General features: G+C 40.3%; 2 protein-coding genes and 1 long non-coding RNA gene across 3 annotated transcripts; 1 reads left to right on the top strand and 2 right to left on the bottom strand.

Annotated features, from left to right (window-relative positions):
• The first annotated feature begins 5,426 nt into the window (after positions 1-5,426).
• LOC132539283 (uncharacterized) lies at positions 5,427-24,589 on the top strand. The gene is made up of 3 exons (XR_009550542.1): positions 5,427-5,581; positions 9,582-9,778; positions 24,452-24,589. It is a non-coding gene; the product is annotated as an uncharacterized LOC132539283 (long non-coding RNA).
• TAS2R42 (taste 2 receptor member 42) lies at positions 6,358-7,983 on the bottom strand. The gene is given in 2 exon segments (XM_007515833.2): positions 6,358-7,800; positions 7,803-7,983. Coding segments are annotated over 2 exon segments (948 nt in total). The 3' UTR covers positions 6,358-7,033.
• On the bottom strand, positions 18,155-27,643 carry LOC132539282 (collagen alpha-3(IV) chain-like). Its single transcript, XM_060193441.1, has 6 exons — positions 27,462-27,643; positions 24,964-25,605; positions 24,759-24,821; positions 24,345-24,392; positions 19,926-19,973; positions 18,155-18,408 (listed from the first exon to the last, which is right to left on the bottom strand). Exons 1-6 carry the CDS (start codon positions 27,529-27,531, stop codon positions 18,350-18,352), a joined length of 930 nt encoding a protein of 309 aa, XP_060049424.1. The 5' UTR covers positions 27,532-27,643; the 3' UTR covers positions 18,155-18,349.
• Positions 27,644-27,730: the final 87 nt, after the last annotated feature.

Below are 27,730 nucleotides of genomic sequence, written 5' to 3' on the forward strand. Positions count from 1 at the left end.
TTTTATCTATTAGAGAATTGTTATCAATCTCAATAGTTACTGAAGTTCTAGCAATGATTAAGTATAAGTTATGGGTTTTAAAAATAAATTCATTGGGTCAGGTGGTGGCACACCTGGTTAAGCAGTTAAGCAGTTAACACCTGGTTAAGTTAACACCTGGTTAAGCAGTTAACACCTGGTTAAGTTACAGTGTGCAAGGACCTGTATTCAGGCCCCTGGTCCCTCGTACCTGCAGAGGGAAGGCTTCACGAGTAGTGAAGCAGGGCCGCGGGTGTCTCTGTCCCTTCCCCTCTATATCCTCTTCCCCTCTCAATTTCTCTGTCTCTATCCAATAATAAAAATAAATAGATAAAAATATAATAAATTGGATAGTTATTAGGAGATGTGACAAAATTATAACCAAAATGTAACTGCAGTGCAGAGGAGGAGGCTAAAGCATCTGCAGCCAATAGTTAATTCTGGCTTCATGAGGATATTTAGCCAGTCTTAAAGGGTTCTTAAGGATCTCTTGAAGACATTTATAAAGAGGGATTTTCCTTTTCCAAGATGATGTAAAAGCTTATACAAAGGTACCAAAATTATACCTCTATGTGAGCTACTTCTCTGATTCTGAGTAAGTTATTACCAGCTGAGAGAAAAAGATTAAGTAGAAATAAAGCAAAAAAGGGGAGGGGGAGGGGTAGAGACTATGAGTGGGTAGGAAGCAAGTCTTCCTTTTCATTGATTCTGTTTTTAGTAACTCACAAGTACTAATTTGCATTAAATTGTATTTTAGGTTTTATTTTGTTTGGGTTGGATTTTTTTTTTGTTTGTTTGTTTGCTTTGCTTTTTGCCTCCAGGGTTATTGCTAGGGCTCAGTGCCTACACTATGAATCCACTGCTCCTGCAGGCCATTTTTCCCATGTTTTTGTCCATGTAGTTGTTATTGGATAGGGCAGAGAAAAGTTGAGAGAGGCAGGGAAGACAGAGAGGGGAATAGAAAGACACCTGCAGACCTGCTTCACCGCTTGTGAAGAAACACCCCTGCAGGTGGGAAGCCGGAGGCTCAAACTTGGATCTTTGTGCTGGTCCTTGTGCTTTACAACATGTACGTTCAAACTGTTTTGGGTTGTTTGTTTGTTTTCGGTTTCAACAAACAGGTGAACTGTTATGGCCATTTTTCTTTCATTTTAATATAGAAACAGAGAGGGCAAGAAAGTAAAAGAGACCACAGTACCAAACAGAGAGGGAGAGAAAGAGACCACAGTACCAAACAGAGAGGGAGAGAAAGTAAGAGACCACAGTACCAAGGCTTCCTTCAGTGTGGTGGGAACCAAACTCAAACCTGAGTCAAGCACTTGACAAAGCAGCGCAGTATCCAAGTGAGCTACTTCACTGGCCCATGATGATTTTTCAGCACTGACTACAAACTGGAATTACCTTGGGAGCTTTAAGTATCTACATAGTAATGTCTGTGGCTAACACCAGGGAGTCTGACTTAATTGGTCTGGGATTTACTGTTGGCAATTCTAATACAGAACTTTACTGTGCTTCCAAAGCATAGGCCAAACCCTTTCTTCCCACAGTTAAAACCTTTAAGGGTTCTCTTGGATTGAGGCAGGGTTTCCCCCATTGGTTCTCTGACAATGCCTTTCCCATTCAGCCTCTTTTATTTTGTTTGACAAATGCCCATTCTATGTTGATCTCAGCCTCTGGATAGTGAAACTATAGGCTAGGAATACCCGAGCCACTTACCATGGCATTACTACTTATAGGAACCCTGCAGGCCGTGAAACTATGAGTCCACAATGACAGGGCTGCCTAGTATGGCCCTGTAGGTGAGGTGGTCACTTCCAATTGATAAACTGGATTGAACTTTGCCTTCTGTGGGTCTGACCTAACACGTTATGATTGGGCCCTCCTCAATCGCTATCGAACAGGCCATGGCCGGTGCGCCGTTATGTTCCATCGCTGGGGAGCCAGAGACGACCCGAACTGCCCCTGCGGCTACAGACAGACTATGACCCACATAGTCAACGACTGCCACCTCTCCAGATTCAAAGGAGGTCTCGAAACTTTACATCAGGCTCAACCTGACGCTGTTGACTGGCTACGGAAGAAGGGCAAACGCTAGAAGAAGTGACCCATTCAGCTCCGAAGTTTGCCTACCAGAGGCCATGTTGTAACTAAACTTGTGATTCTCATTATAAGTGAAAGGGCCATCTCAGAAAATCCCACCAGGGGATTTTGTTAAAACAGACTTGTTGCTCACTTAAGTCCTAGAGGCCACACATGGACATGGAAGGAGAGAGAGAGAGAGAGAGAGAGAATACCTAGAGATCTTTCATAAGTGGGGTCAAGGTGGGATAGTAGCTGGGGCTTCATAGGTTCACTCTTGATTGACAAATATAAAACCTGAGAGTAGGAAGGGAAAAGTGAAATCACTGAAGTAGTCTATTTTTCTTGATTTCCAAAAGTTTTTTAGAAGGGGAACTTTGTGATTGAGGCAACCTATCCATAGCTTCTGGTCTAGATGTTTTACTAATAATAGCATCCTGCAGCTGGTTGTTCAGCATGGATGTCTGAAATGGACGCTTCCATTATCAGAAGCTTCGTATCAGGAGCCTGGATTCCATAACCTTAGCCTCCAGTTCCTTTGGCATCATAAGACTCCATAGGGACTGATTTGTTGTTGTCTACTGACCTATTCCTTAACTTTAATATGAGGAGAGCAAATAGTAGGCTCTCAATAACTAGTTTTCAAATGAATGAGAGTTAATTGATAATCCTGTTGGCAGCATACATAAAAAGTTTTAATAGAAAATGAATGAAACTTGACTGAAACTAGTATTAGAGCTCCTTAAAACTAAAGATTTTTACAACATATGTATGTACTTGTGAGCAACTTATAGTTTTTCTGATTCAAACCAGAAATAACTCAGCATTAAAAAGTGTGCACACCTAGCACCAAGAATGCAGGGACCTTTGTACTTTTTTTCAGGAAAAAGAACTACTTTCATCCCAAGAGATTTTCAGATAGACAGAAAATTCTAGAGTTTATTGCAGCTGAGCAAGAAGGACCTAGATATCACTGGTGTTTTCAGAGTTGGTAAAGAAAACTCCATGAGAAAAATTCATTGTTGGACAGGGTTTAGCACTGACAAAAATCAAACAGCAAGTAAAACAGCCAGGAGATACTTTGAGCTCATAGTTACATGGAAGAAGAAACTCAATCTAAAGGATGTAATAGCAAGCATAAAAGTCACAATAGCCAAATGCTATTAGTTAGAGTAAAAGTCCAAGTTAATAATCAGTTTTTAGAATCTACATAACTATAGACCTGTCTCAGGTCTTGGATTGAACTACCTTTATATACTTCATTATTTAAAAAATATTTTAAATATTTATTTATTCCTTTTGTTACCCTTATTGTTTTATTGTTGTAGTTATTATTGATGTCATTGTTGTTGGATAGGACAGAGAGAAATGGAGAGAGGAGGGGAAGACAGAGGGGGAGATAAAGAAGACACCTGCAGACCTGCTTCACTGCTTGTGAAGCGACTCCCCTGCAGGTGGGGAGCCAGGATCTCAAACCGGGATTCTTCCACCTCTCCTTGCACTTTGTGCCATGTGCGCTTAACCCGGTGCACTACCGCCCAACTCCCTATGTACTTCATTATTATAAGTTACTTTTTAAAATAGTTTTGTTATATGTATAAGATATATTGACAAACCATTTATGGATACACTATAGTTACTATCTAAAATAATTAACCAAAGCTGATAATGATACTGATAATTGAAATAATTAGATGCACAGAATTTATGATTAGTGGAAAGAATAACAGTTCCTCTAAAAAATAGTGAGGAAAGACATTCACAAGTCCACTTTGGCCTAAATAAAAATCCTGACCTCTCAGTGGTACTGAGAAATACTTTTTATGTAATAATGAACCACTACTTTTGTGAGTGTAACAGAAATTTGGCTGATTCTGACCTCTGAGAAACAATTCTGTCTTTTTTTTTTGTCTTGAATTCTTCCTGTACCTGTTATACCCTTAATGAAGTTATATACATGATCTTTCTCCGTACAGTTTGCCTTTCTGTTATCTTCCTCTCCCTGAGACAGCAATATTATGTTTCCCAATAGTCTCAAACCAGTAACAAATGTTCCTGTTGCTGTGATTTTTCACTCTGCATGATTTTCCAGTTATTGGCAATAATTATTCTCCCCCTGGTTCTTTTCGAATCATAGTTTGAAACTTTTTTTAAGTAGTGAGTTTAACAATAACTCCTCTCATATGTGTGTGTGTGTGTGTGTGTGTGTGTGTGTGTGTCTGCCTCTGTGTTTCCAGAGGGGGAAATAAAAGACTTTCAGTGATTTTTTATTTTATTTATTTGTTTATTTTTACTGTACTCTCAGTCAAGAACTAGTCACCTTGAAGGATAGAGGACTCATTTTTCACACATAGAAAATGTTTGCCTAACTTAACCACTCCTATCAATGAAAGTCCCTTTCTTGTTTTATTGATTTTTGATCTTTGTTTTCACTTACCATACGACTTCTTTAATTTTCAAAACTGAGAGGGATACAATGGTTTTTTAGAGGAAAAAATATTCTCCACTTGGATTTCCCTGTGACAAACATAAGACAGGGTCAGTGTGTGTGTGTGTGTGTGTGTGTGTGTGTGTGTGTGTGTGTGTTATTTTTCCCAGAGCACTGTTCATGGTGGTGTTGTGGATTGAACCTGGAAGATGAGAACCTCAGACATGAAATTTTTTTGTATAACCATTATGCTGTCTCGCCATACATTTATTCCATATTTGTAGAAAGGGAAGGAGAGACACCAAAGCACTGCTACACAATTCAGAATGCCCTTGATGTTGTCCATGACTCCTATTTGATGCCAGGGATTGAACCCAGGGCCTCTTGCATAGTAAAGCTTATGTTTTACCCACTGAGCCATCTCCTGGCCCCAGAGAGAGCCATTCTTAGCTGACTAATACCAGTCCCCACGCTGGTAAGCACTAGAGTTTTATGGTCAAAATCAGAATGATTAGGTATTTCCTTGTTCTTCTAAGGATACAACATATTGATGCACAAGATGTAAATAGACAGTAGTGTCTATTTACAGTTCTCAAATTCATCTGGAAAACTTTTCAGATCATTTTGTTCTTAGGAAGCTGGACCTTAATGTTTTAATAAGACTTAGCTTAATCCAGACAGCATATTCAAGTGTCTCAAATGACAGAATTGTGAATGACTGTTTGATGATGCAAAAAACAAAACAAACAAAAAACTTAATGTCCCTGCCTCCAAAGGAGAGGGAGTTGGTCTAATGAAGGTCTTGCTAGGAGAAGACACCTACTAAGAGAGATCAGATAAAGCACCTGAGTTATGGGGACTATCAGCTTTCTTTCTCAGAAATGAGTATAGGCATGGCTTTCTATCTGATCTGTACTTTCAGTGATGTTCATGAAAACATGTTGGTGTACTCAGTGTGACTCATCAGATGTCTTCAACACTAGACACAGGGTTTAGCGATGAGACTGTTTCAGCTGCAAAAGCAAAATATTTGTTCCTCTCCTGTAAATCTCATGGGTGAGTAAATTGGAATATGCAGTGGTTACATCCAGATTCTTAACTTAGAGCTCACACATTTATCATTATATAATGGTGGTTTTATTTCATTATTCTAATTGAATCTGGAAAATGCACTGAGGGCAAACACCAAAATGGAATATTATTTTTAAATAGTTCCAGTATAGATACATAGAAAGCACAATGTTGTATAACCATATTATCACATTCCATATTTTATAGGAAACATTTCCACTCTTAACTTAATTTGTGATGTACCTTACCTAACTAGAGATTGTTATACTCAAAACAACATATATACATGCGTGACCAAAATGTTCACTAGGCATGTAATAGTCTCCTTTCAGATGATTTGTAGTGCCTTCTCTGTTGATCTGTTTTCTATTTGTTTCTCTAAGCACTCTAGTGACCAGATGACAGCAAGATGTGCACAAATGCAAACACAATTATTCTCAAAATGTAGTTGTGATCTTTTTGTGGTAGCAGTATGGGTGTAATTTTGAATTAAAGAGTGATTCTATATATGTCTGTTTGTGTGTATTTAAATACTACTAAATTCTACTGTATAACATGATAAAAATATTGATTGTTGCCACTATAAAAATACAATACATATTTTAGAATTTAGTAAAATTACTCAGTGCCTCGATATAATAGGAGTTGATTCTGGAGATAGTCAAGCAGGTGAGGATGCAGTCAGTGTGTAAGGCTTTTCAATGCAAATTAGTACTATAATCACATTTCTGGTCTCTACTTAAAGATAACTTAGTTTATTTTGCACTGTGAATAATAGTCATTCTAAAACATCTCATTCCCTTGTTATGAACAAGACCTTCAATGACAATCATGCAATGCTCTATCATTCAAAAAAAAAAAATCTTTGATTGTAAAGCTATGAAGTCATGTTTTCCACTTAAAACTTTAGTTACTCCACTTTTCTACTGACATTTTATAGGTCATCCATCTTGTCACTTTGGTAATTTATCTCAATTTCTGCAAAAGCAACATGCTTTTCCCCCACGTGAATTGCAATTACACCCTTCAATTGCATATAAAATTAAAAAAATTAGATTCTCTTTGAAAGAATATTTAAGATTTAAAAAGACAATTAATGTTTTAAACAATGACTATGTTTGTAATTATGTTGTCTGACATCATTATGTGTGAATTATCACCAAAAAGGAGCATTCCTAAGGAAAATTTCAGTGACGTTCAATAATACTTTAAAATATATGAGAAAAAAATGGAGGTAAAAAAAAAACTGGTCCTCAAAGTCACCTTATTAAGTTTTTATCTTTAAAAAGATTCTTGGGCAGAAGGTAGATAGCATAATGGTTATGCAAGCAGACTTTCATGCCTGAGGCTCCAGAGTCCCAGGTTCAATCCCCTGCACCACTATAAGCCAGAACTGAACAGTGAGTGCTCTGGTTAAAAAAAAAAAGTCTTAAAAATTCAACTATACATAAAGCCAATGAATTTCCTGATCAAGATACTTTTAAGATATATATTTTTTAAAACTTTCAAAGCTATCTGCCTTAGTTTGATGTTTCCTAGAATTAAAATATATGAGTGGCTGGAGGGAAAGATATATACTGCCAGCAGGATAAATTTTGTAAATGTGCTTTTCCAAAACATAAGAAAAATCCAATTTGCCAACTGTATGGAAATGAAATTAACTATGAAGAGGAAAAGGAAATACATCACCATATTTATGGCCCTTTTGTAGGCCAATATGCTGATGTCCCTGGAGCTCATGGAATTGAGCTGAAGATTTTTGGTGTGTCTCTCCAAGGACAGAAATAAAAGGAGCAGTGAGGTCAAGGACAGAGCAATAGGAACACAATTGGTCAAGGTGAGAAAAATCAAAGATCTCACATAGGAATTCTGTCTTTCTTCTGAACGGAAACTCAGGTTATTTTTATCAAGTACTTGATTTTGCCAGAAAATATCATTAAATGTTTCTAACAACAGAAAGTCAATAATCAGAAAGAAGATAGAAAACACAAAAATCACAAGAATCACTCTGTGTATTCTCCACTTCAACCAAAGGAAAAGGGAGTGTGAGAAGTGAGCTATCTTAAGGAGGTAGAAAGTCCTTAGACAGGTAGCCAGCCAGATAGTCATATGGCTAGTCAGTCTCCAAAGCAAACTAGAAGACTTTGCTAGCTTATAAGTTGTGTATAGTTGTGGATATGGTCCCATGACAAAGGATTCAAAGAAACAGACAAACGGTTGATTCTGGAGATAGCCAAGCAGGTGAGGTTGCAGTCAGATAAAGAGAGCTTTCGGTTCTTGAGCCACTCTGAACAGTTTACCAGTGCAATGAACATATTCCCTACTATTCCAATTATGAATTCTACTGATGACAGTATCATAAAGATACTGTCCAATCCAGTAATCATTTCCATAGGGGAAGAAAAATCCAAATTCCAGGTATTAGGACTCAGTTCGAATTTGTGGTCAACTTGTTGCAGAATAGCATCTGTTTCTGATACTTATCTTCATTGCTTTTCCTGTTGTCTCAGTCTCAAACAGAACCTTCAGCCAAGTGGGTTGATTGTAGTCTTCTATATCCTTAAGGAAAATGTTCTGTCTTTATCATAATTCCAATCTTAATCGAGAAAGATCTCCTAAGACTCCCAGACTCACCTACCTTCAAGGAAATGTGATTGCTTCTTTGAAGGAGTTACTAATCTCCAAACCAAACAGTCCATGTCTCTATTTACCTTTGGCACTTAGCTAAAATTGCCCATTCATAGCAGTGACTAAAAGGTAAAAGTCGAGTATGTTAAAATAAATAAATAGATGAAAGTCAAATATGTTACCGTGCAAATAAGGCTTAGATTCTTTTTCACTGATTTGTACTTGCCTCCTCATCTGAAATACTGTATCATTTGCATTCCCATATATTGTTTTTTATTCCACAGAAATCTCTGGAAATAACAAATAGTTCTGTTATCTTTAAATAAGTATAAGATGTTATACCTGTTATGTGCCAGACCCTTTTCCAAATGCTGTTTACGTGGCTAGCAAAAAAGGGAAGCATTAGGAATTCCACAAAATGTTAAAAACACAGAGAAACAAAGAGAAAGATAAATGTAATATGAACACAGAAGTGGTAAAAATAAACATTACTATGTGGAGTGAAGATATTTTCCAGTTCTACCATGCAATTCTGAAGATCTTCAAAGGCTTAAACAAATATCAAAGTGACCAACAGCTAGAAGTGTTTAAGGAAAGAGTAGTCAGTATACTCTACATACGTGAAAGGTCACTTACAAAGAGGTGCCAGGGGGCCAGGTCGTGGCACACCCAGTTAAATGAACATAGTACTATTGAAAGGACCCGTGCAAGAATCCGGGTTCAAGATCCTGCTCCCCACCTGCAGCGGAGACACCTCACAAGCAGTGAAGCAGGTCTACATGTATGTATTTTTTACTCTCCCATGATGTCTCCCCTCCAAATTTCTCTCTGTCCTAATGAATAAAAAAAAAAATGAGAAAGAAGAAAGGAAGGAAGGAAGAAAAGAAAGGAGGAAGGAAGGAAGGAAGGAAAGAAGGAAGGAAGAAAGAAAGAAAGAAAGAAAGAAAGAAAGAAAGAAAGAAAGAAAGAAAGAAAAGATGGCTGCCAGGAGCAGTGGGTTTGTAGTGCTGGCACTGAGCCCCAGCAATAACACTTGAGAGAAAAAAAGAAAAAAGAAAAAAGAAAAAAAGATGTGTATGTGGTGGGGGGGAAGGTGCCAGGGAGGACCTCTAGCATAGCAAGAACAATTTAACTGAATAGAATACAAACTTGACATGCATAACATAGTCAGTGAGATCCCAATAACGAAACATTAAGAGACTAATTAATATAATTATTTCATTAACAGATTGAAAGAGAAAGGGAGGGAGTGTTTGATAGAAGGCTGCATCTTTTCACAGTACATATTCTTAGCACAGTGGGAACTGAATGAAACTCTTTTTTCTTGATCAAAGTTGTTTATGAATTCCTACAATAGAAATGTCACCAAAATGGCAACAGAGGAGGTTCCTGTGCTTTGCTCCAAGAGGAACAACTAAGAATTAACAGTGAAGACATGACAGTGAGAAGCATCACAGCTCAAGGTGGACAGAAGCGCCCTCTTATACCCCCAGAAAACAGCACGGCTTACACCAGAGGGGAACTGGAGGACACTGATGGTTCCTTGGAGAGAAGGTAGGTAGAAAGGAAACCCATGGAGGCTGTGGTCTGGGGCAGGGGACACAGATGATGGGACTGCTAGGCCCATTGGGGGCCGGGGGGGTGGATAAGGAGAATTAGTGCGAGGCACAGGCCCTTGGTCCAGGGGAAGCCCTGACAAAGGCAGCAGGGTACTCCATACTGGCCAGATCCAAGGAAAGTCACCAGAGAAGTCTCTGCACACACACACACACCCCTTCCCAACCTTTCCAAATGAGTGATACTAACCTTGCAAAGCAGCCAGATAGCCCAGTCTCAGATCTGGGATCCACAGAGGAGGGAGATCAGAGGTGCCATAATTATGAACCAGGCCCCATCACAGCAACATTTCCATCCACAGTAATGCCCAGGGATCTGTGAGTCTGTCCCATCCAAATGAAAATGCAACTTCAAATACAGACCTGGATGCTTAGGGATACTGAACAAATTAGGCAACAGCACCACCTGCTGGAAATATAAGAGCTCAGATCTCCAAGTGGCTGGTCTCAATCCCTCCTTCCCCCCCCAAAAAAAAAAATGGAAAGTTATTTTAAGTAGCAAAATGGAGATCTGAAGCTATTAAAGGGGTAAATGGTGTAAAGAAAGATGCACAACTTCTTGTGGTGGAGTTAGATAACACTTTAGTTATCTAAAGTGTGTGCTGACTTACCTTTGGAGAAGATGGGAAATAGTACACTGGAGGCAAATTACAGTTTTAGAGCCTCAGACATGAGAGCCTCTGCATAACCATTATGCTATCTACCCCCACTCCAATCACAGTTTTGTAACAACATTTCACCACTGACTTAGCAAAATGGGCAGGCAAAAGAGAGAGATGAAAGAAGAAAGTATATCACAAGGAAATAAAACCCTTAAAAGGCCCAGGTCTCTATTTGAAGTGAAGATCTGAAAGATTCAGTCTCCCTATAAGGTAGAATATTTATGGGCTGGAGAAAGAGTTCACAAGATAGGTGTGACCTTGCCCTCTGCACAACCAGATTCAAATCCCTACAGCCCATGGTAGTGCCATGGCTACGGTGTCTTCTTCATCTGAATAAAAATAAAAGTTGGCCTAGAAACAATGAAATCACATATGCATGAAACCCCCAAAGCCACACACAATTGAGAGACTTTAAAACTACTGTAATAAAGAAATTTAAGAGGTAGAAGAAAACTCAGAAAGGCAAGTACAGTTCTTCAATGAGTAAACTGGTTTCCTGAGTTCTGTGTATCCCTCTAGCAAATTAAATGGTCCCAAAGATGGTGATTTATAGATGCTTCATTTATTTATTGTTATTATCTTTATTTATTGGGTAGAGACAGACAGAATTGAGAAAGTAGGGGAGGGAGGAGAGACTTGCAGCTCTGCACCACCACTCATAAAGCTTTCCCCCTGCAGTTTGGGACTAGGGGCTTGAACCTGGGTCCTTAAGCACTGTAGTGTGTGCACTCAACCAGGTGCATCACCATCTGACCCTGATCTATAAATGATTTATAGCTAGTAAGTAAGAAAAGTACCTAGCCTTGTGTTTGGGCCCCAAAGTTGACTAAACCCTTGCAACTGAGCTCTTAATTTGAAGATTCTGATGCTATTCCTAGGTATAAAATCAAAATTGAGCAGAGTAAGAGTACAGGTGTGGGGAAATGCTTGGTGGTGTGGGACAAAGGCAACATGTCGAGATTGGTGCTCAGAAAAATTAATCACAAAGTCAATAAATTCTGGAAAGGAATTCATATATAGACCTTCTGACTCCACAATTGGGCTCTTCATACCTGTGTTCTCATACCATGTCTCATGGCTCAGCAAGATTGCCTGTCTGCATGTTATCTTCTTCTTTATGTCCCACAGGGACACAAAAGCTTAGCTTCTGGACAGATACTTAAACTGAATGTATTCAAGATTGGTTTGTTCTGTCTCCTAGCTGGAGTAAGCATTCTTTGTGACCTAGTGAATTTTTCCCATTGTGTTTTGTACAAGATACAACAGGCCACTTCAGCATCTTCAAATGAGTTCCGAATCAACACACTCTCTTTTTAGCACCTCCAACTCTTGATCTCTGTTGGCATTTTGATTTATTCAATCCTCCTTTGTAGACTCAGATGTCATTATCCTCTTCAAAGGTAAAAGCATAAAAGGCCAGACCACAATGTATAGCACCATGGAAAACACAAATATAACTGGAACTGAGACCAGTTTCTGCACAAAATGAGCCATTGCTCTGAGCATCAGTCAGGTTGCCTTAAGAGAAGAAAAGCACAATGAGTACTTAACTGTGTGCTAATGAGTTCTCTGGGCATTCTCCTAAATTGGAACCAGTGATACCTAAGTCACACACTTAAAGATTTAAAAGATATAGCATCCAAAAAGTACTTTTAAATTGTTAGTTACTGGGAGTCGGGTGGTGGCGCAGTGGGTTAAGCGCACATGGCACAAAGCGCAGGGACCGGCGTAAGGATCCCGGTTCGAGCCCCCGGCTCCCCAACTGCAGTGGAGTTGCTTCACGGGCCGTGAAGCAGGTATGCAGGTGTCTATCTTTCTCTCCCCCTCTCTCTCTGTCTTCCCCTCCTCTCTCCATTTCTCTCTGTCCTATCCAACAACAAAGCAACGTCAACAATGGCAATAATAACAGCAACGAGGCTGCAACAACTAGGGCAACAAAAAGGGAGGGAAATGGCCTCCAGGAGCGGTGGATTCATGGTGCAGGCACCGAGCCCAACAATAACCCTGGAGGGAAAAAAAAAAATTGTTAGTTACTACTAACTAGTCATCACTACCTAGATCTGGGACCAAGATTTATGTGGTAATTATTTCTTTCTATTCTTAGATCACTAGAACTAAGTACAAATTGGCACTCTGAGTTGAAAGATTAAGATCTAATCAGATAAGCAAACAAACAAAAATTCTATAAGACTCTTTACATTCCCATCATCAAATCAGGGGGTGGATTAGTAATCTATTCTATCTGGCAGATAATACATAGAGAATAGCATTGATAATCTAGTGGGTTTTGCTGTGTTCAAGTAGCAAAAACAAGTCCCTAGGGAAAACTTACAATTCTCATCTGTTGAAATTTGAAGACTCTTCTTGAAAGTAACCATCCTGGTTCCTAAATTTTGTTAGAGAATACAAGAAGCCAAGTGAGTCTTTTTTTTTTTTTTCCCCTGAGCACTGCTGAGCTCTGGTTTATGGTGGTGTGAACCTGGGACTTTGGAGCCTCAGGCATCTGTTTCTTTGTGTAACTATTATGCTCTCCACCCCAGCCCCACCCAGTGAGTCTTTTGTAATTAGGGGAGTGATCTCTGTGACTTTATTATAAGGACCTCTCTGGCATTACTGGAGAAAGCTTCTAGAACCTGCTGTGAAGTTCTCTGTGAGGTTACTGTAGAAGGCTTCTAATACCTCTTGAAAGTCTTATGACTTGTGAGGCCAGTATGGTTGACACTGATTTGACTATGACTGTTCTAGCTTAGCATGACCTATCTTATCATGGCATTAACCTAACCTAAAGTCTTGGCTTTGACTTAATAGGTCTTTAGGGAAAGATTTAAATCTAGGGAAATAATATAGTGTTTTATTAACACCCATCATAAGAAAAAGTACACTGTGGAATCTAGTTTTAATGAACAATGCACAGACCAAACACACTTTTCTTCCTGTGATGTTTCTCTGAAGTACTGCAAGTTAAATTTTTGAAAAGAGTAGTTAGAATGTAGGGTACTGGGGTGAAGTGGTGGCACACCTGGTTGAGAGCACCTGCTATAATGTACAAAGGCCCAGGTTCAAGCCCCAGGCCCCCACCTGCAGGGGAAAAGCTTCACAAGTGGTGAAGCAATGCTGCAGGTGTCTCTCTTTCTCTCTCCCTCTATCTCTCTACTTCCCCTCTCGATTTCTCACTGCCTCTACCCAAATAAATAAATAAATTTTTAAAAGAATGTAGGGTACTAGAAAACTGATGAAGGAAGTAAAAGGATATCTAAATACATGGATATTCCTGTATGTAGGAATGTGTGCTGTGCAGATGTCCCCTCAGGCTAGTGCCAGTTCCCGCGAGAGTTGGGGCATTCTCGGAGCTCCTGTTCCACCATGTTGTCCCCTCAGGCTAGTGCCAGTTCCCACAAGAGTTAATACGATATTCTCAAAGTGCCCTTCCCAACCAATCCTGTCCTGGCTCGTCACTCCCGTTTTTTTTGTTTGTTTGTTTGTTTTTTTGCCCTTTAAAGCCCTTCTTCTTCAGCCCCTCTCTCTCTTGCCCGCTCTCTTGCCCGCTTTTCACTTCAGTGATTAGATGCAGGGAAGGTTGCTGGTGGCCATTTTGGCTAGCTCCACGTGGCCCAAACCACTGCGCTCTCAGCCAACTCTGAGGTACCTGCGCGAATAAAGAATTGTGTTCCCTCTCCGCTATGGATCTTCTCTCTCTTTCTCTCCTCCATGTCGCAGCACGACAATGTGAATATTGGCAAAGTGGATAAACTTGTCCTAAGAATGAGTGACTTGCCTTAATTTCACTTTCAGATGGTCTGCATGAATTGATATATTTAATTATCAGTAATCTGGGAAATGTTGATGGAAAGCAGACAGACTAAAAGAAATGTGAAATATATACTTATAGAGACTCAACATAAAATTAAAATACATGGAGCAGCATCATAAGAATTAAGCCAGAAGTTTTCAAAAATATCTAAGCAAAAATTCTTAAAATGTTAGAAAAAAATTAAATAACTTTGTCTTCAAGCACAAGACAATCATACTTATTTGCTAAATGAATTATCAAATGGACACATTGACTTTTTAAACATATGACTCTGTTTGGGGGGAATCATACTAATTGGAATAAAAAGAGAGAAGGGAAAATGAAGAAAACAGAGGCAGCAAAGTTATCTGTTTTTTAGAGACAGAAATAGAGAGTTACAGAGACCACAGCTCTTAAGTTTCCTTCAGTGCAGTGAGGTCTGGCTTAAACCTATGTCATTTGCATGGCAAAGCAGTGCACTATCCGATTGAGCTATTTTGCGATTCTGCAGGGTTCTTAAGTCAAGCACTAAGCCTGTCATATCTTCATTCTGTGCCAAGGCCATCTGGAATTTTAAACTTTATTTATTTATTTATACCAAGGAGAGAGAGAAGAGAGAAGTATCAGGTCACTGCTTGGCTCTGGCATTTGTGATGTTGTGCACTGTGCCTAAGACCCCAGACACGGAGTTCCTGGCCTGCCTTATGGTTTATTTAAAGAACAGTTTAGGGGCCAGGCAGTGGTGCAACTGGTAAAGAGCCCAAGTCACCATGCATGAGGACCCAGGTGGAATCCTCAGCCCCCTACTGCAGGTGAGGGGGAAGGGGTGAGGGCAGCTTCATAAGTGATGCAGGAGGCTGCAGGTGTCTCTCTCCCCTTCTCTCACCCAATTTCTGTCTCTATCATAATAAAATAAATAAATATTTAAGAGATTTTAAGAAAAGAAATAAGGCACAATTTAAAGTCAATTAAGAATTTTGACCAGAGAAATGGCAAGGAAGGCTTTGCCTTCTTAGGTCTCTCCATATGTTGTGCTGGCCTTCAGGCAGGTGGTGAAACTAAGAGATGAGTAAGCCGTTATGAAAACAGAGCAGTACTCCAAGTAAATAGTGAGCAAAGGATACAGCTGATACTCACTATTTATACCTTCTACCAGTCCCAATTTACACCATCTTGTTGTGTAGGCAACTATTTTTAACTGATCAGTTGGAATTTGAAATGCATTCCCCCCCTTCTGGTTCCACTCTAATGAGTGTCCCATCTTGAGTTTACAAACTTTTCTTATTGGCTAAATGCAAACCATTCCAATGGTCCATCAGAAAAGTTCATGATGAAATTTGCTTGGAATTCAAAACAAAGATGGGAAAAATTGAATAAATAGTAACTAGCAAAACAGAAATAGTTGCATTGTCTTAAAAGAAATCAGCAGAGACTTTGTAACTAACTTCCTTATGAGGACAAAAGTGAATCCCAAGCTGAGAGGTAGAAAAAAAAAGCCTTAAGCCAGATGTATTCCAGTACACATTCCTATTTATATGTGAGCTGTTGAATGTTCCATGTACAGAAATCAATGCTAAGCATGAACTATTTCTGAGACAAGCTAATCATTCTATAAGCTAATGATTCTGTGCATTGATTGGCATGTTCTTTCTAAGGATGATAAATGCATTTACTATAAGAGGTAAACATGAATATTCAATGGTCTTGATGGACTCCTTTTACAAGAAGAATGGACTCACAGTTGGCAGTGATACAACTAAAATCCTTATCTCTCTGGTTGGACACCACTCTGAGTAATATGCCATTTTAGCTTGTTGTTTATATGGTTGCACATAGCATTGCAAGGTAGAGATATGTGCAATAGCATCTGACTTCACATAAACTTGTCGACCCTTTTGCAAAAATCTGTATAAGCAATTGTCTTCATCATCACCACCACCCTCCACACTAACCCAAAGCAAACCGATGCTCATCTAATTCCCAGAACTAGTGAACACGTTAAATTAAATGGCAAATGGAATAAGACCTTATAGTGAATATCATTCTGGATTGCTTAAGGATGCAATATGCACTCCCAGTCCTCAGATGTGAAAGAAAGTAAAGGCAGAAGAATCTCATGTCAGTGATGAGCAAGTTGAAGAGGAAAGAGGGCCAGGGGAAGCAGGCAAGAAAACGAATTCTTCCTGAAGCTTCAGGAAAGACATGGTCAACTCAGTGAAATGCATTTCAGATTTCTGAGAGTCAGCTTGAAAGATAATAAAACTTATGTGGATGATGATCTTCATGTGGTGTGTACAGACATCAATGCACACCTGAAGTTTATCTAATGTTATCATCTCGTACTACTTCAATAAAGAACAAAAGCAAAAGTAATTTGGTTTTTATACAGATAGTTTTGGTATTTTAATATATACCCAAAACTCAAAAGACATAACTACAGTTATCTGAGTAGAAACTGGGTGTCCCAATAGGAAAAAATGCTCATAGAATATAAAGCAGTAGTTGACAAAAGAGGAGATTCAAAATTTTTTTTTCGTTTTATAGCAGTTTATTACTATTCATATCCCTATACTTATTTGTCCTACCTTTTCCTTTCTGGAAAAAAAATCAGGTTAGAATATTTATTTATTTTAATTTATTTATAAAAAGGAAACGCTGACAAAAAAAAAGATTTTTAAAAATGCCAAGTTTCTATGGAATAGAAAACTGAAACTGTAAAACAGCTTCACCTCCTTCAAAAATCTTTATACTTTAAAAAGAAAGTAAAATAATGACACCTTTCATAGTTTTGTTGCATTGCTTTCAAAAGAACATCAAGAGTTGGAGGCTACAGATATGAGGCTTCTAAGCGGGGAAATTGAGGGTAAAATGGGGAGGGAAGAGCCTGGGCACCTGGAAGAGGGCACACATGCTACCATGCACAAGGACCTGGGTTCAAGTCCCTGATCCCCACCTGAAGGGGGGAAAATATCTTCGTGAAAGATAAAGTGCTCCAGGTGTCTCTCTTTATCCTTCCCCTAACAATTTCTCTCTGTCCTATCAAAGTAAGGAAATTATAGCTGCAGGGAGCAGTAGAATCATACTACAGGCACCAAACCCCAGAAATAGCCCTGGTGGCAAAATATTGGGAGCTGGGGATGGAGAGAAGTCCAGTGCCTTGCGTTGATGGGACTGCCCTTTGGTGGTGGGTGAAGTGTACAAACACATATATATTTTTTTCGTATTTATTTATTTATTCCCTTTTGTTGCCCTTGTTTTTTATCATAGTTATTATTGTTGTCGTCGTTGTTGGATAGGACAGAGAGAAATGGAGAGAGAAGACAGAGGGAGAGAAAGAGAAAGATAGACACCTGTAGACCTGCTTCACCTCTTGTGAAAGGACTCCCCTGCAGGTGGGGAGCCAGGGCTCTAGCAGGGATCCTTATGCCAGTCCTTGTGCTTCGCGCCACGTGCACTTAACCTGGTACGCTACCGCCGGACTCCCCTTTAAGGGAGAGAGACAGACACCTGCAGCCCTGCTTCACTACTCATGAAGCTTTCCCCCTGCAGGTGGGGACCAGGGGCTTGAACCTGGGTCCTTATACACTGTGATGTGAGTGCTTAACCAAGTGTGCCACCGCCTGGCCCCACAAACACATATTTTAAAGCGATATGAAATTGTACCCCTGAAACTACAATAATCCTTTAAATGAAAAATGTGAAACTTATTTATGAAAATATTTATTTAAATTATTTAAACTTTATTAAATATTGTGTTGGAGGCTGCTTTTTAAAAAGTGCCTCTCAAGGAGGAATGAAATGACGATTGGAATAAACACCAAGCAACTGAGCATGTTCTCTCAGAAAATAAAAACTCCCAGAGTCCAGTGCAAAGAAACATTTATTGAGCATGTGGTAAATGGAAAATGGCTAGGTAATGTCACTCCCACATCTGTTCTGTGGGAGTTCCCTCCTCTCTGCCCTTCTTCCTCAGGTGCAGCCTGTATCTCACTGAGCTGCCATGATTATTGACACTCCTAGAATGAATAGTGGGCTTGTTCAGAAGCTCTGAGTCTTCTTACACAGTTGTGGTTTGCAGAGTGATAGCCACAAGTTCTGGGGGGTTGTCTTCATTTTCTAAAACAAAAAAATAAAAACAGAATTTGCAAGAGAACCTAGAACTGAAAGGTCAGCTCTATCCGTCCCGCTTCCCACTGTGCCCTTGGGAATGGCACTTAATTTCTTTGGGTATAAAGTCGGGTCACATATATAAACTGATCAGACCTCCAAAGACTTACAGTTTTTAGCTTAATTTTGCTTTATGCATCATAAAATCGGATGGTTCCTCTTCAGGCTCTCACTTTTAAAATTTCATAAACTAGACTAGGAATCTTAGAAAACTCAGGAGAGAGGATTGGTTTATCCTGTCTTTTTGGCTGCTGAGAATTCAGTCGATCAGACTTGGAAGCTAAACCTCAGAGAGCAAAGAAGTTGTCTTTAAACTCCTTCTTAGATTGTATTGCTGACCTTAGCATCCCAGTGGATTAAATCAGCACTAAAAATGGTATAAAGATGGGGGTCGGGCAGCAGCACAATAGGTTAAGTACACATGGCACAAAGCACAGGGACCAACGTAAGGATCCCGGTTCCACCCACCTGCAGAGGGGTCACTTCACAAGTGGTGAAGCAAGTCTGCAGGTGTTTATCTTTCTCTCCGCCCTCTGTCTTCCCCTCTTCTCTTGATTTCTCTCTGTCCTATCCAACAACAATGACAACAATAATAACAACAACAATGATAAACAACAAGGGCAACAAGAGGGGGAAAATAGCCTCTAGGAACAGTGGATTCATAGTGCAGGCACCAAGCCCCAGCAATAACCACTGGAGATGCAAAAAAAAAAAAAAAATGGTATAAAGAGGGCCAGGTGATGGGACACTTAAATTAATGTACATATTATAATGTGCAAGGATCCTGGTTCAAGCCTCCAGTCCCCACTTGGAAGGGGAAAACTTTGCAAATGGTAAATCAGTGCTGCAGGTGTCTCTCTCTCCTTATTTCCACCTTCCCACTCAATTGCTCTCTGTTCTCTATCAAATGAATAAATTAGTTAAATATTTTTTAAAAAACAAAAAGAAAATTGTATATTGTATAAGAAAATTGTATAAGTCTTATTGTCCCCAATAAGACTTCAGACACAAGAAAGAAGAAACAGACAAGCAAAGACTTGGATCCAGATGATTGGCTCTCATAGATGAAGGCTCCCCTATCATTCTGTAGACATGATTTTTACTGACTTCAACTATGTCTAGCATTCAGCTAACAGCCTCAGTAGTTCTAAGAAACACAGGCTTCCACTGAGTCAGTGCAGCAAAACTAATCACCAAAGTACACTGCCATGTCAAAAGGCACTGTCCACTATAGGATTTGGTGAACGGGTAGTTGTCTCTCACATTTATAAATTCCTGACAGCTGCACATGAACCACTCAGAACTTCATGTCCAAGAATCATATTCTCCTGCTCAAAGGGGCTGAGCTAAACAAACCCAGCAGAAAAGTGTGTAAATATGTGTACCAGTACCCAAGTTCTACTGCTTAAGGCCATAAAAAATCTCCCAAGGGGGCAAAAAAATCCCTCAAAGATCTTTGGTCTTACCATGTGTTCCAACTGGGAACTCTTCATCATAAGCATTTGTGACATCTCCTAGAAATAAGAGAAATTTCTTCATTTAAAAAATTGAAACAATAGTCTTGAGGGGAGGGAGGCTGACAGCTTGCTGATGGGCATGGGGCAACATCATACCAAGTGAGAAGTGAAATGCTCATCTAAAATACATACACATGGGAAACCCACATGCCAACATAAATGCAAAATTAAAGCCTCCTTGGGTTTTCTTTTCCTATTAAAAACTAAGCTGTTGGGAGTCGGGCTGTAGCACAACGGGTTAAGCGCAGGTGGCGCTAAGCTCAAGGACCGGCGTCAGGATCCCAGTTCGAGCCCCCGGCTCCCCACCTGCAGGCAGGTCCCTTCACAGGCGGTGAAGCAGGTCTGCAGGTGTCTGTCTTTCTCTCCCCCTCTCTGTCTTCCCCTCCTCTCTCCATTTCTATCTGTCCTATCCAACAACAACGACATCAATAATAACTACAACAATAAAACAACAAGGGCAACAAAAGGGAATAAATAAGTAAAATAAAATAAAATATATTTTAAAAAATCAAAATAAAAACTAAGCTGTTTAAAATTTCACTTATTTTTGTTATTGCCACCAGGGTTATCACTGGGCCCAGTACCTGCATGATGAATCTACCACTCCCAGTGGCTATTTTTCCCTTCTTCTTGTTCTTTTTTTTTATTATTTGATAGATAAAGAATTGAGAATGGAGGGATAAAGAGATAGAAAAGGACGGGGGAGATAGCATAATGGTCATGCAAACAGTCTCTCATACCTAAAGTTCCCAGGTCCCAGGTTCAAACTCCCATACCACCATAAGCCAGAGCTTATGAGGGAAGGGGGAAGAAAGTATAAGACATTTATAGCCCTGCCTCACCACTTGTGAAGCCTCCTCTCTGCAGGTGGGGAGTAAGAGTATGAACCTAGCTTCTTGTTCATGGTAACATGTTTGCTCAACTAGAAGCACCAATGCCTGGCCCCCAAAATCAAGCTTTTTAATACACTTATATATCAAATCCTTGTTTCTATACCTTAGACTAGCACAGTGTTAGATGGCAATTATATCTCAGAAGTAACTAAATGAGCAAGTAAACACATTGTTGGGGGGATGGCTTTTCAGCTAGACAGCAAGCTCTGAGGCCTAGTATAGGCAAAGAAATAAACAGATGCTCAGTGGGGTAGATAACATCATGGTTATGCAAAGAGATTCTCATGCCTGAGGCTCTGAAGTCTCAGGTCCAATACCCTGCACAACCATCAGCCAGAGCTGAGCAGTGCTCTGGTAAAAATAAATAAATAAATAAATAAATAAATAAAATAAGAAAATAAAGGAAGACTTAGTCCCTAGCACCACCATAAGCCAGAACTGAGCAGTGTTCTCATGTAGAAAAAAGAGAGAGAGAGACAGACATAAAGGAAGAAAAAGAAGGAAGGAAGGAAGGAAGGAAGGAAGGAAGGAAGGAAGGAAGGAAGGAAAGTAAACAGATGCATCTGAGCCTGAGGCAGCTTCGAAGTTCTTTTCACAAACAAGTGTTTCCTTTATGCAAACACTAAGTTAGAAGAAGATGAAATCCAGAAATCAATTCCTTTTACAATAGCAATAAAAACAATAAAATATCCAGGAATAAACCTAACCAAAGAAGTGAAAGACTTGTATACTGAAAATTATGAGTCACTACTCAAGGAAATTGAAAAAGACACAAAGATATTCCATGTTCATAGGTTGGAAAAATTAACATCATCAAAATGACTATACTACCCAGAGCCATCTACAGATTTAATGCTATCCCCATCAAGATTCCAATCACATTTTTTAGGAGAATAGAACAAATGCAACAAATGTTTATCTGGAACCAGAAAAGAATTAGAATTGACAAAACAATCTTGAGAATAAATAACAGAACCGGAGGCATCACACTTCCAGATCTCAAATTGTAATTATAGGGCCATTGTCATCAAAACTGCTTGGTACTGGAACAGGAATAGACACACTGACCAGTGGAATAGAACTGAGAGCCCAGAAGTAAGCCCCCACTCCTGGTAAGACATCTAATCTTTGACAAAGGTGCTCAGACTATTAAATGGGGAAATCAGAGTCTCTTCAACAAATGGTGTTGGAAAAAATGGGTTGAAACATGCAGAAGAGTGAAACTGAACCACTATATTTCACCAAATACAAAAGTAAATTCCAAGTGGATCAAGGACTTGGATGTTAGACCACAAACTATCAGATACTTAGAGGAAAATATTGGCAGAACTCTTTTCCGCATACATTTTAAAGACATCTTCAATGAAACGAATCCAATTTCAATGAAGACTAAGGCAAGCATAAACCTATGGGACTACATCAAATTAAAAATCTTATGCAGAGCAAAAGAAACCACTACCCAAACCAAGAGACCCCTCACAGAATGGGAGAAAATCTTTACATGTCATACATCAGACAAGAGGCTAATAACCAGAATATATAAAGAGCTTGCTAAACTCAATAACAAGAAAACAAATAACCCCATCCAAAAATGGGAAGAAGACATGGACAGAATATTCACCACAAAAGAGACCCTAAAGTCTGAGAAACACATGAAAAAATGCTCCAAGTCTTTGATTGTCAGAAAATGCAAATAAAGACATTGAGATACCACTTCACTCCTGTGAGAATGTCATACATCATAAAAGGTAGCAGCAACAATTGCTGGGGAGGTTGTGGGGTTCAAAGGAACCCTCCTGGACTGCTGGTGGGAATGTAAATTGGTCCAACCTCTGCGGAGAGCAGTCTGGAAAATACTCAGAAGGCTAGAAATGGACCTACCCTACAATTCTGCAGTTTCTCTCCTGGGGATATATCCTAAGGAAACCAACACACCCATCCAAAAAGATCTGTGTATACCTATGTTCATAGCAGCACAATTTGTAATGGCCAAAACCTGGAAGGAACCCAGGTATCCAACAACAGATGAGTGGCTGAGCAAGTTGTGGTATATCTACACAATAGAATACTACTCAGCTATAAAAAACAGTGATTTCATTGTTTTCAGCCCATCTTGGATGGAGCCTGAAGAAACCATGTTAACCGAAATAAATCAAAAATAGAAGTATTAATAGGAATATGGAATGATCTCACTTACAGGCAGAAGTTGAAAAACAAGATCAAAAGAGAAAACACAAGTAGAACCTGAACTGTAATTGGTGTACTGCATCAAAGTAAAAGACTCTGGGGTGGGTGGAGGGAGAGAACAGGACTTGGAAAAGGATAACAGAGGATCTAGTGGGGGCTGTATTGTTATGTGGAAAACTGAGAAATGTTGTACATGTACAAACTATTGTATTCACTGTCAAATGTAAAACATTAATCCCCCCAATAAAGGGGGGGAAAGAAAAAGAAAGTTTCCCTCATGCTCCATATGCTAGGAGTTGAGGGATAGAGAGGAGACATCGTTAATTTGTGTTCAGCTTTCAGTAAACCATTGCAGGTCAGGTAGTTCCAGCACAGTATTGACACAACAGTTCCTTTTGATACTCAAGTATATACTGAGAAGAAAATGCTAGAGGGAAAATATTGAGCCAGAAAAGACACACTTTTTAAATAATCCCTCCAACCTCTACTAAAATGCAAATGCTACATTCCTCCACTGCTACCTGTAGTCCTCCATTACATCTGGAAGACAGTATTTGTCAATAAACATTAACTGATTTTCAGATATAGGGATCAAATGGCTTATCACTCTTCTTTTGGAGATACTGACCAAGCAGAAATCCTAAGCATGGTTGAAATGATTGGTATTACTTGTGAGTGATCAGGAGACACTGAAATCTCATGACTGTGTAAGTGGAGGACAGAAAGATAGATAATGGTGGAGACTTGGGAGAAGGATGGGCAAAGACAGAACCACTCGTTTTAAATTAATTTTTTAGAGGGAGGTAGAGAGAGAACAGGACCACTGCACCAAAGGTTCCTTCAGTATAGTGCAGGCTAGGTTCAAACCTGGGTTGTGCACATGGCAAAGCATAATCCAAATGAGCGATTTTAGCAGCTCTGAACCACTGCCTCACTCACTAAGCTTTAAAATCCCTCTTCCTGGGAGTTGGGCGGTAGCACAGCGGGTTAATCACGCATGGCACAAAGCGCAAGGACGGGTGTAAGGATCCTGGTTCGAGCCCCCGGCTCCCCACCTGCAGGGGAGTCGCTTCACAGGTGGTGGAGCAGGTCTGCAGGTGTCTGTCTTTCTCTCCCCCTCTCTGTCTTCCCCTCCTCTCTCCATTTCTCTTTGTCCTATCCAATAACAATGACATCAATAACAACAACAATAAAACAAGGCAACAAAAGCGAATAAATAAATTATACATTTATAAAAAAAATCCCTCTTCCTTCTGCTTGATAAGAATGCAATAAGATTTATACATACCATAATCATAGTTTAAGATGTTATCTGTGTGGATAAAATTATAATCACCTAGAAAAGAAAATGGATGCGTTAACCTCTTTCCTGTCACTGTATCTTCACCTCTACAGAGACACAGAGGAGCTGATCTTCTTCAGGGAGGCCCTGAAGGTTAATCTGGACAGACATCAAATAGGGGCAGAGTTGAGGACTGGAGCCATACTGGTATACAATCTCAAGTTTCCTGACACTGAGGTTAAAAGTTTCTTATTTCTTCATTCCAAAGTGTTATTGAAAAAGTTTACTACAACTCAGAGCTCACAGCAGCACAACTGTCCCCAAATGTTTAGTTACCATAAGCCATTGTTCTGCAGTGACCAAGCAAAGTGACTGAGGAAAGGGGGGAACAATGGTGGCATTTTTAGAGAGGGTACTCACCTATGGCCTCTGTGGCTTCATCTTCATAATAATGAGTATTTGATTCCACATCAGAAGCAGTCCCTAGGCAAACAAAATGAAAGGCAGGCATGGTCACCATTGCAAATCATATACACAGGAGGAAAACAGGCTTTCCCAGACACATGCAAATGATAGGGGCCCACCAATTCCTGCCGGGGCCTCTAGAACCAAAATCCTCACTTACCATAAGCCTGAGTAGTCCTCCAGTACATGCCAGTGGTGGTTTCTGCTTCATCAGTGATGTCCAAACCAGTGTTGAATCTGACTTGGCCAGGGAAATCAGAGTCATTGGTCAGTTCTTCTCGATCTGGTGCAAGAGTCAGTGGGGCAGCAGTAGCTTCCATTTCATCACTGAATTCTGGGCCAACAGTTGCCTCTAAGTCAGTAGTTAATGGGGCAACATCCATAGAGCCTGGGACACTGATAGAGCCTGGAACACCGATAGAGCGTAGGACACCCACAGAGCCTGGGATACCAAAAAAGCGTGGGATACCAATAGTGTCTGGGACACCCACAGAACCTGGGACACCCACAGACCCTGGGACACCAATAGAGCCTGGGACATCAGTAAAGCGTGGGACAATGAGAGATTGTGGGACCCCAATAGTGCCTTGGACATCAATAGAGCGTGGGACACGGTTAGAGTGTGGGACAGTCACAGAGTCTGGGACACCAAGACGACCTCGGACGTCAAGAGAGCCTTGGATATCTATAGAGCCTTGAACATCAATAAAGCGTGGAATAACAATGGAGCCTGGGACACCAACAGAGCCTACACCATTCACGGAGTCTGGGTCATCCATAGTGCTCAAAGGAATGATGGTTTCTAAAAGAATCAAAAAGAGGGCAGGGAAGATAGCATAGTGGTTATGCAAAGATACACTCATGCCTGACACTCCAAAGTCCCAGATTCAATCCCCTCCATAAGCCAGAGCTTAGATGTGCTCAGGTAATAAATAAATAAAATAATTAATTAAGAATAAGAAAAGCCCAAGTAGCTCAAGGTGTTTAGTATAAATATTTCCACCTTTTTCACAGCCTTCACTATTCCCAGCTAGATATTTTTCTGGGGGAGAACATGGACATAAAATCATATCTCATATCAAAGGTGGCCTCATCCTAATCTCTCTTCTGCCAAATGCTAGAAAGTTCAGAAGACTGTCACTCAGGAGTGTCCCCAGTGCTACCTTCTTTTGAGGTGTGTGTATGTGGGGGGTGAGTTTAGGCAGGAGAATTTGATAGTGTGCCTTTAGATGTAATTCTTTCTTTATTGGATAGAGACAGAAATTGAGAGGGATGGGGAAGATAGCAAGGAAAAGAGACACCTCCATCACTGCTTCACCACTTGAGAAGCTTTCCCCCCTGCAAGTGGGGGGGGTCGGGGCTTGAATGTTGGTCCTTGAACATTGTAACATGCACTCAACCAGGCGCACTACCACTGGGTCCCTAGATGTAAATTTATTAAAATAAAAATTCCAAGACTCGGCACCATCATAAGCCAGAGCTGAGCAGTGCTCTGGTCTCTCTGTATCACTCCCATTAAAAATTCCAAGATTCCTTCTTTACCATCCTTTCAAGTTCCTAAAAACTAAAAGAGGGGCTAAGAGACCAGGAAAGCAGCTCTTTCCAAAATGCATAAGGAAGGACAGAATCAACTCTAAAATGGACTACTACAGGAACAGGTGGAGGCGCACCTGGTTGTGCACATGTTACAATGTACTAGGACCTGGGTTTGAGTAAAGGGTCCCCACCTGGAGGAAGAATGCTTTGCAAGTGGTGAAACAGTGTTGCAGCTCTCTCCCTCTCTCTCTCTCCCTCTCCTTCTCCCTGTCCCTGTCCCTCTCCCTCTCTCTCATTACCCCTTCCTCTAGATTTCTGGCTGTCTCTACTCAATCATTAAAATAAAGATAAGAAAAAAGAAATAAAATGGACTACTACTACCACTATTGAATGAGCAACCTATAGAACTTCATTTTTTCAGTCCACCCTGCAGAATGCACAACCCAGACACTTGGGAATTTGGTCACCATGAAAACATCCTAACCAAGTGGTCCTGAGGAGCAAACAGTGCCAGTGGTTCTTTCCTCCCTCAGTGTGACACATGCTTCCCTCCCAGATCCACTGACTCCCATTGGGCTGAGCTAGCTTCTGAAGCAGTTTGATTTTGGCACTATGTGCACTTAACCAGGTGTGCTACCAGCTGGCCTCTGAGCAGTTTGATTTTGGTTTTCTATGAGAAGATACCACAGATGTCAGAGCTATGGCCTAGTTCTTTCTCCAGTCTCTTTCACTAAAATAAGTAAACACGTCTTTTTAAAAAGAGAGAAGAAGAAAGAAAGGAAATAAAGGAAATACTCCAGGACTTCTTGACCTGAATTTGGAAAGAATAGTCTTTTAGTCTCCAATAGTGAATGAGACCAAAGCAAACCACTAATAGTTCTCAGACCACTGCATCCCATCTGACTCCACCTCAGTACTTTTGTAGGTCCATCAAATGCGCAATCCGAACCTTAGCTTAGTCACTTATTCCTTCATCAACACTGTCACACCAGATGGCAGATTCACCCATCACACTTACCTTGGTTCCTTGCAGTTCTGTGTGTCTCCTTTCAGGAACCCCTGCATATAGCAGGAAGGGATTTTGTACCTGTTCTCCAAAAGAATTCCTGCTGTACTACTCACCTGGGAGCTGTGTAGGGAGGGCCCCAGTCAGGGCCAAACAGACAGAGAGGATCAGGGTCTTCTCAAGCATGGTGCCACAAGAGCACAGGAGGCAGGAAGGGTGGCAGACTGCGGGCCTGTGTGTCTGCCCAGAGAGTCCCAGGTTTTTATAGAGACCGTGACTCTGGTGCCTGAATGTGACAATCCCCGGAGACCAAAAAAAAAAAATCCTTTCCTACCTCCCCCCTTCACACACACACACACACACACACACACACACACACACACAC

Source organism: Erinaceus europaeus, chromosome 7 (assembly GCF_950295315.1).
Source record: "Erinaceus europaeus chromosome 7, mEriEur2.1, whole genome shotgun sequence".
Lineage (NCBI taxonomy): Eukaryota > Metazoa > Chordata > Mammalia > Eulipotyphla > Erinaceidae > Erinaceus > Erinaceus europaeus.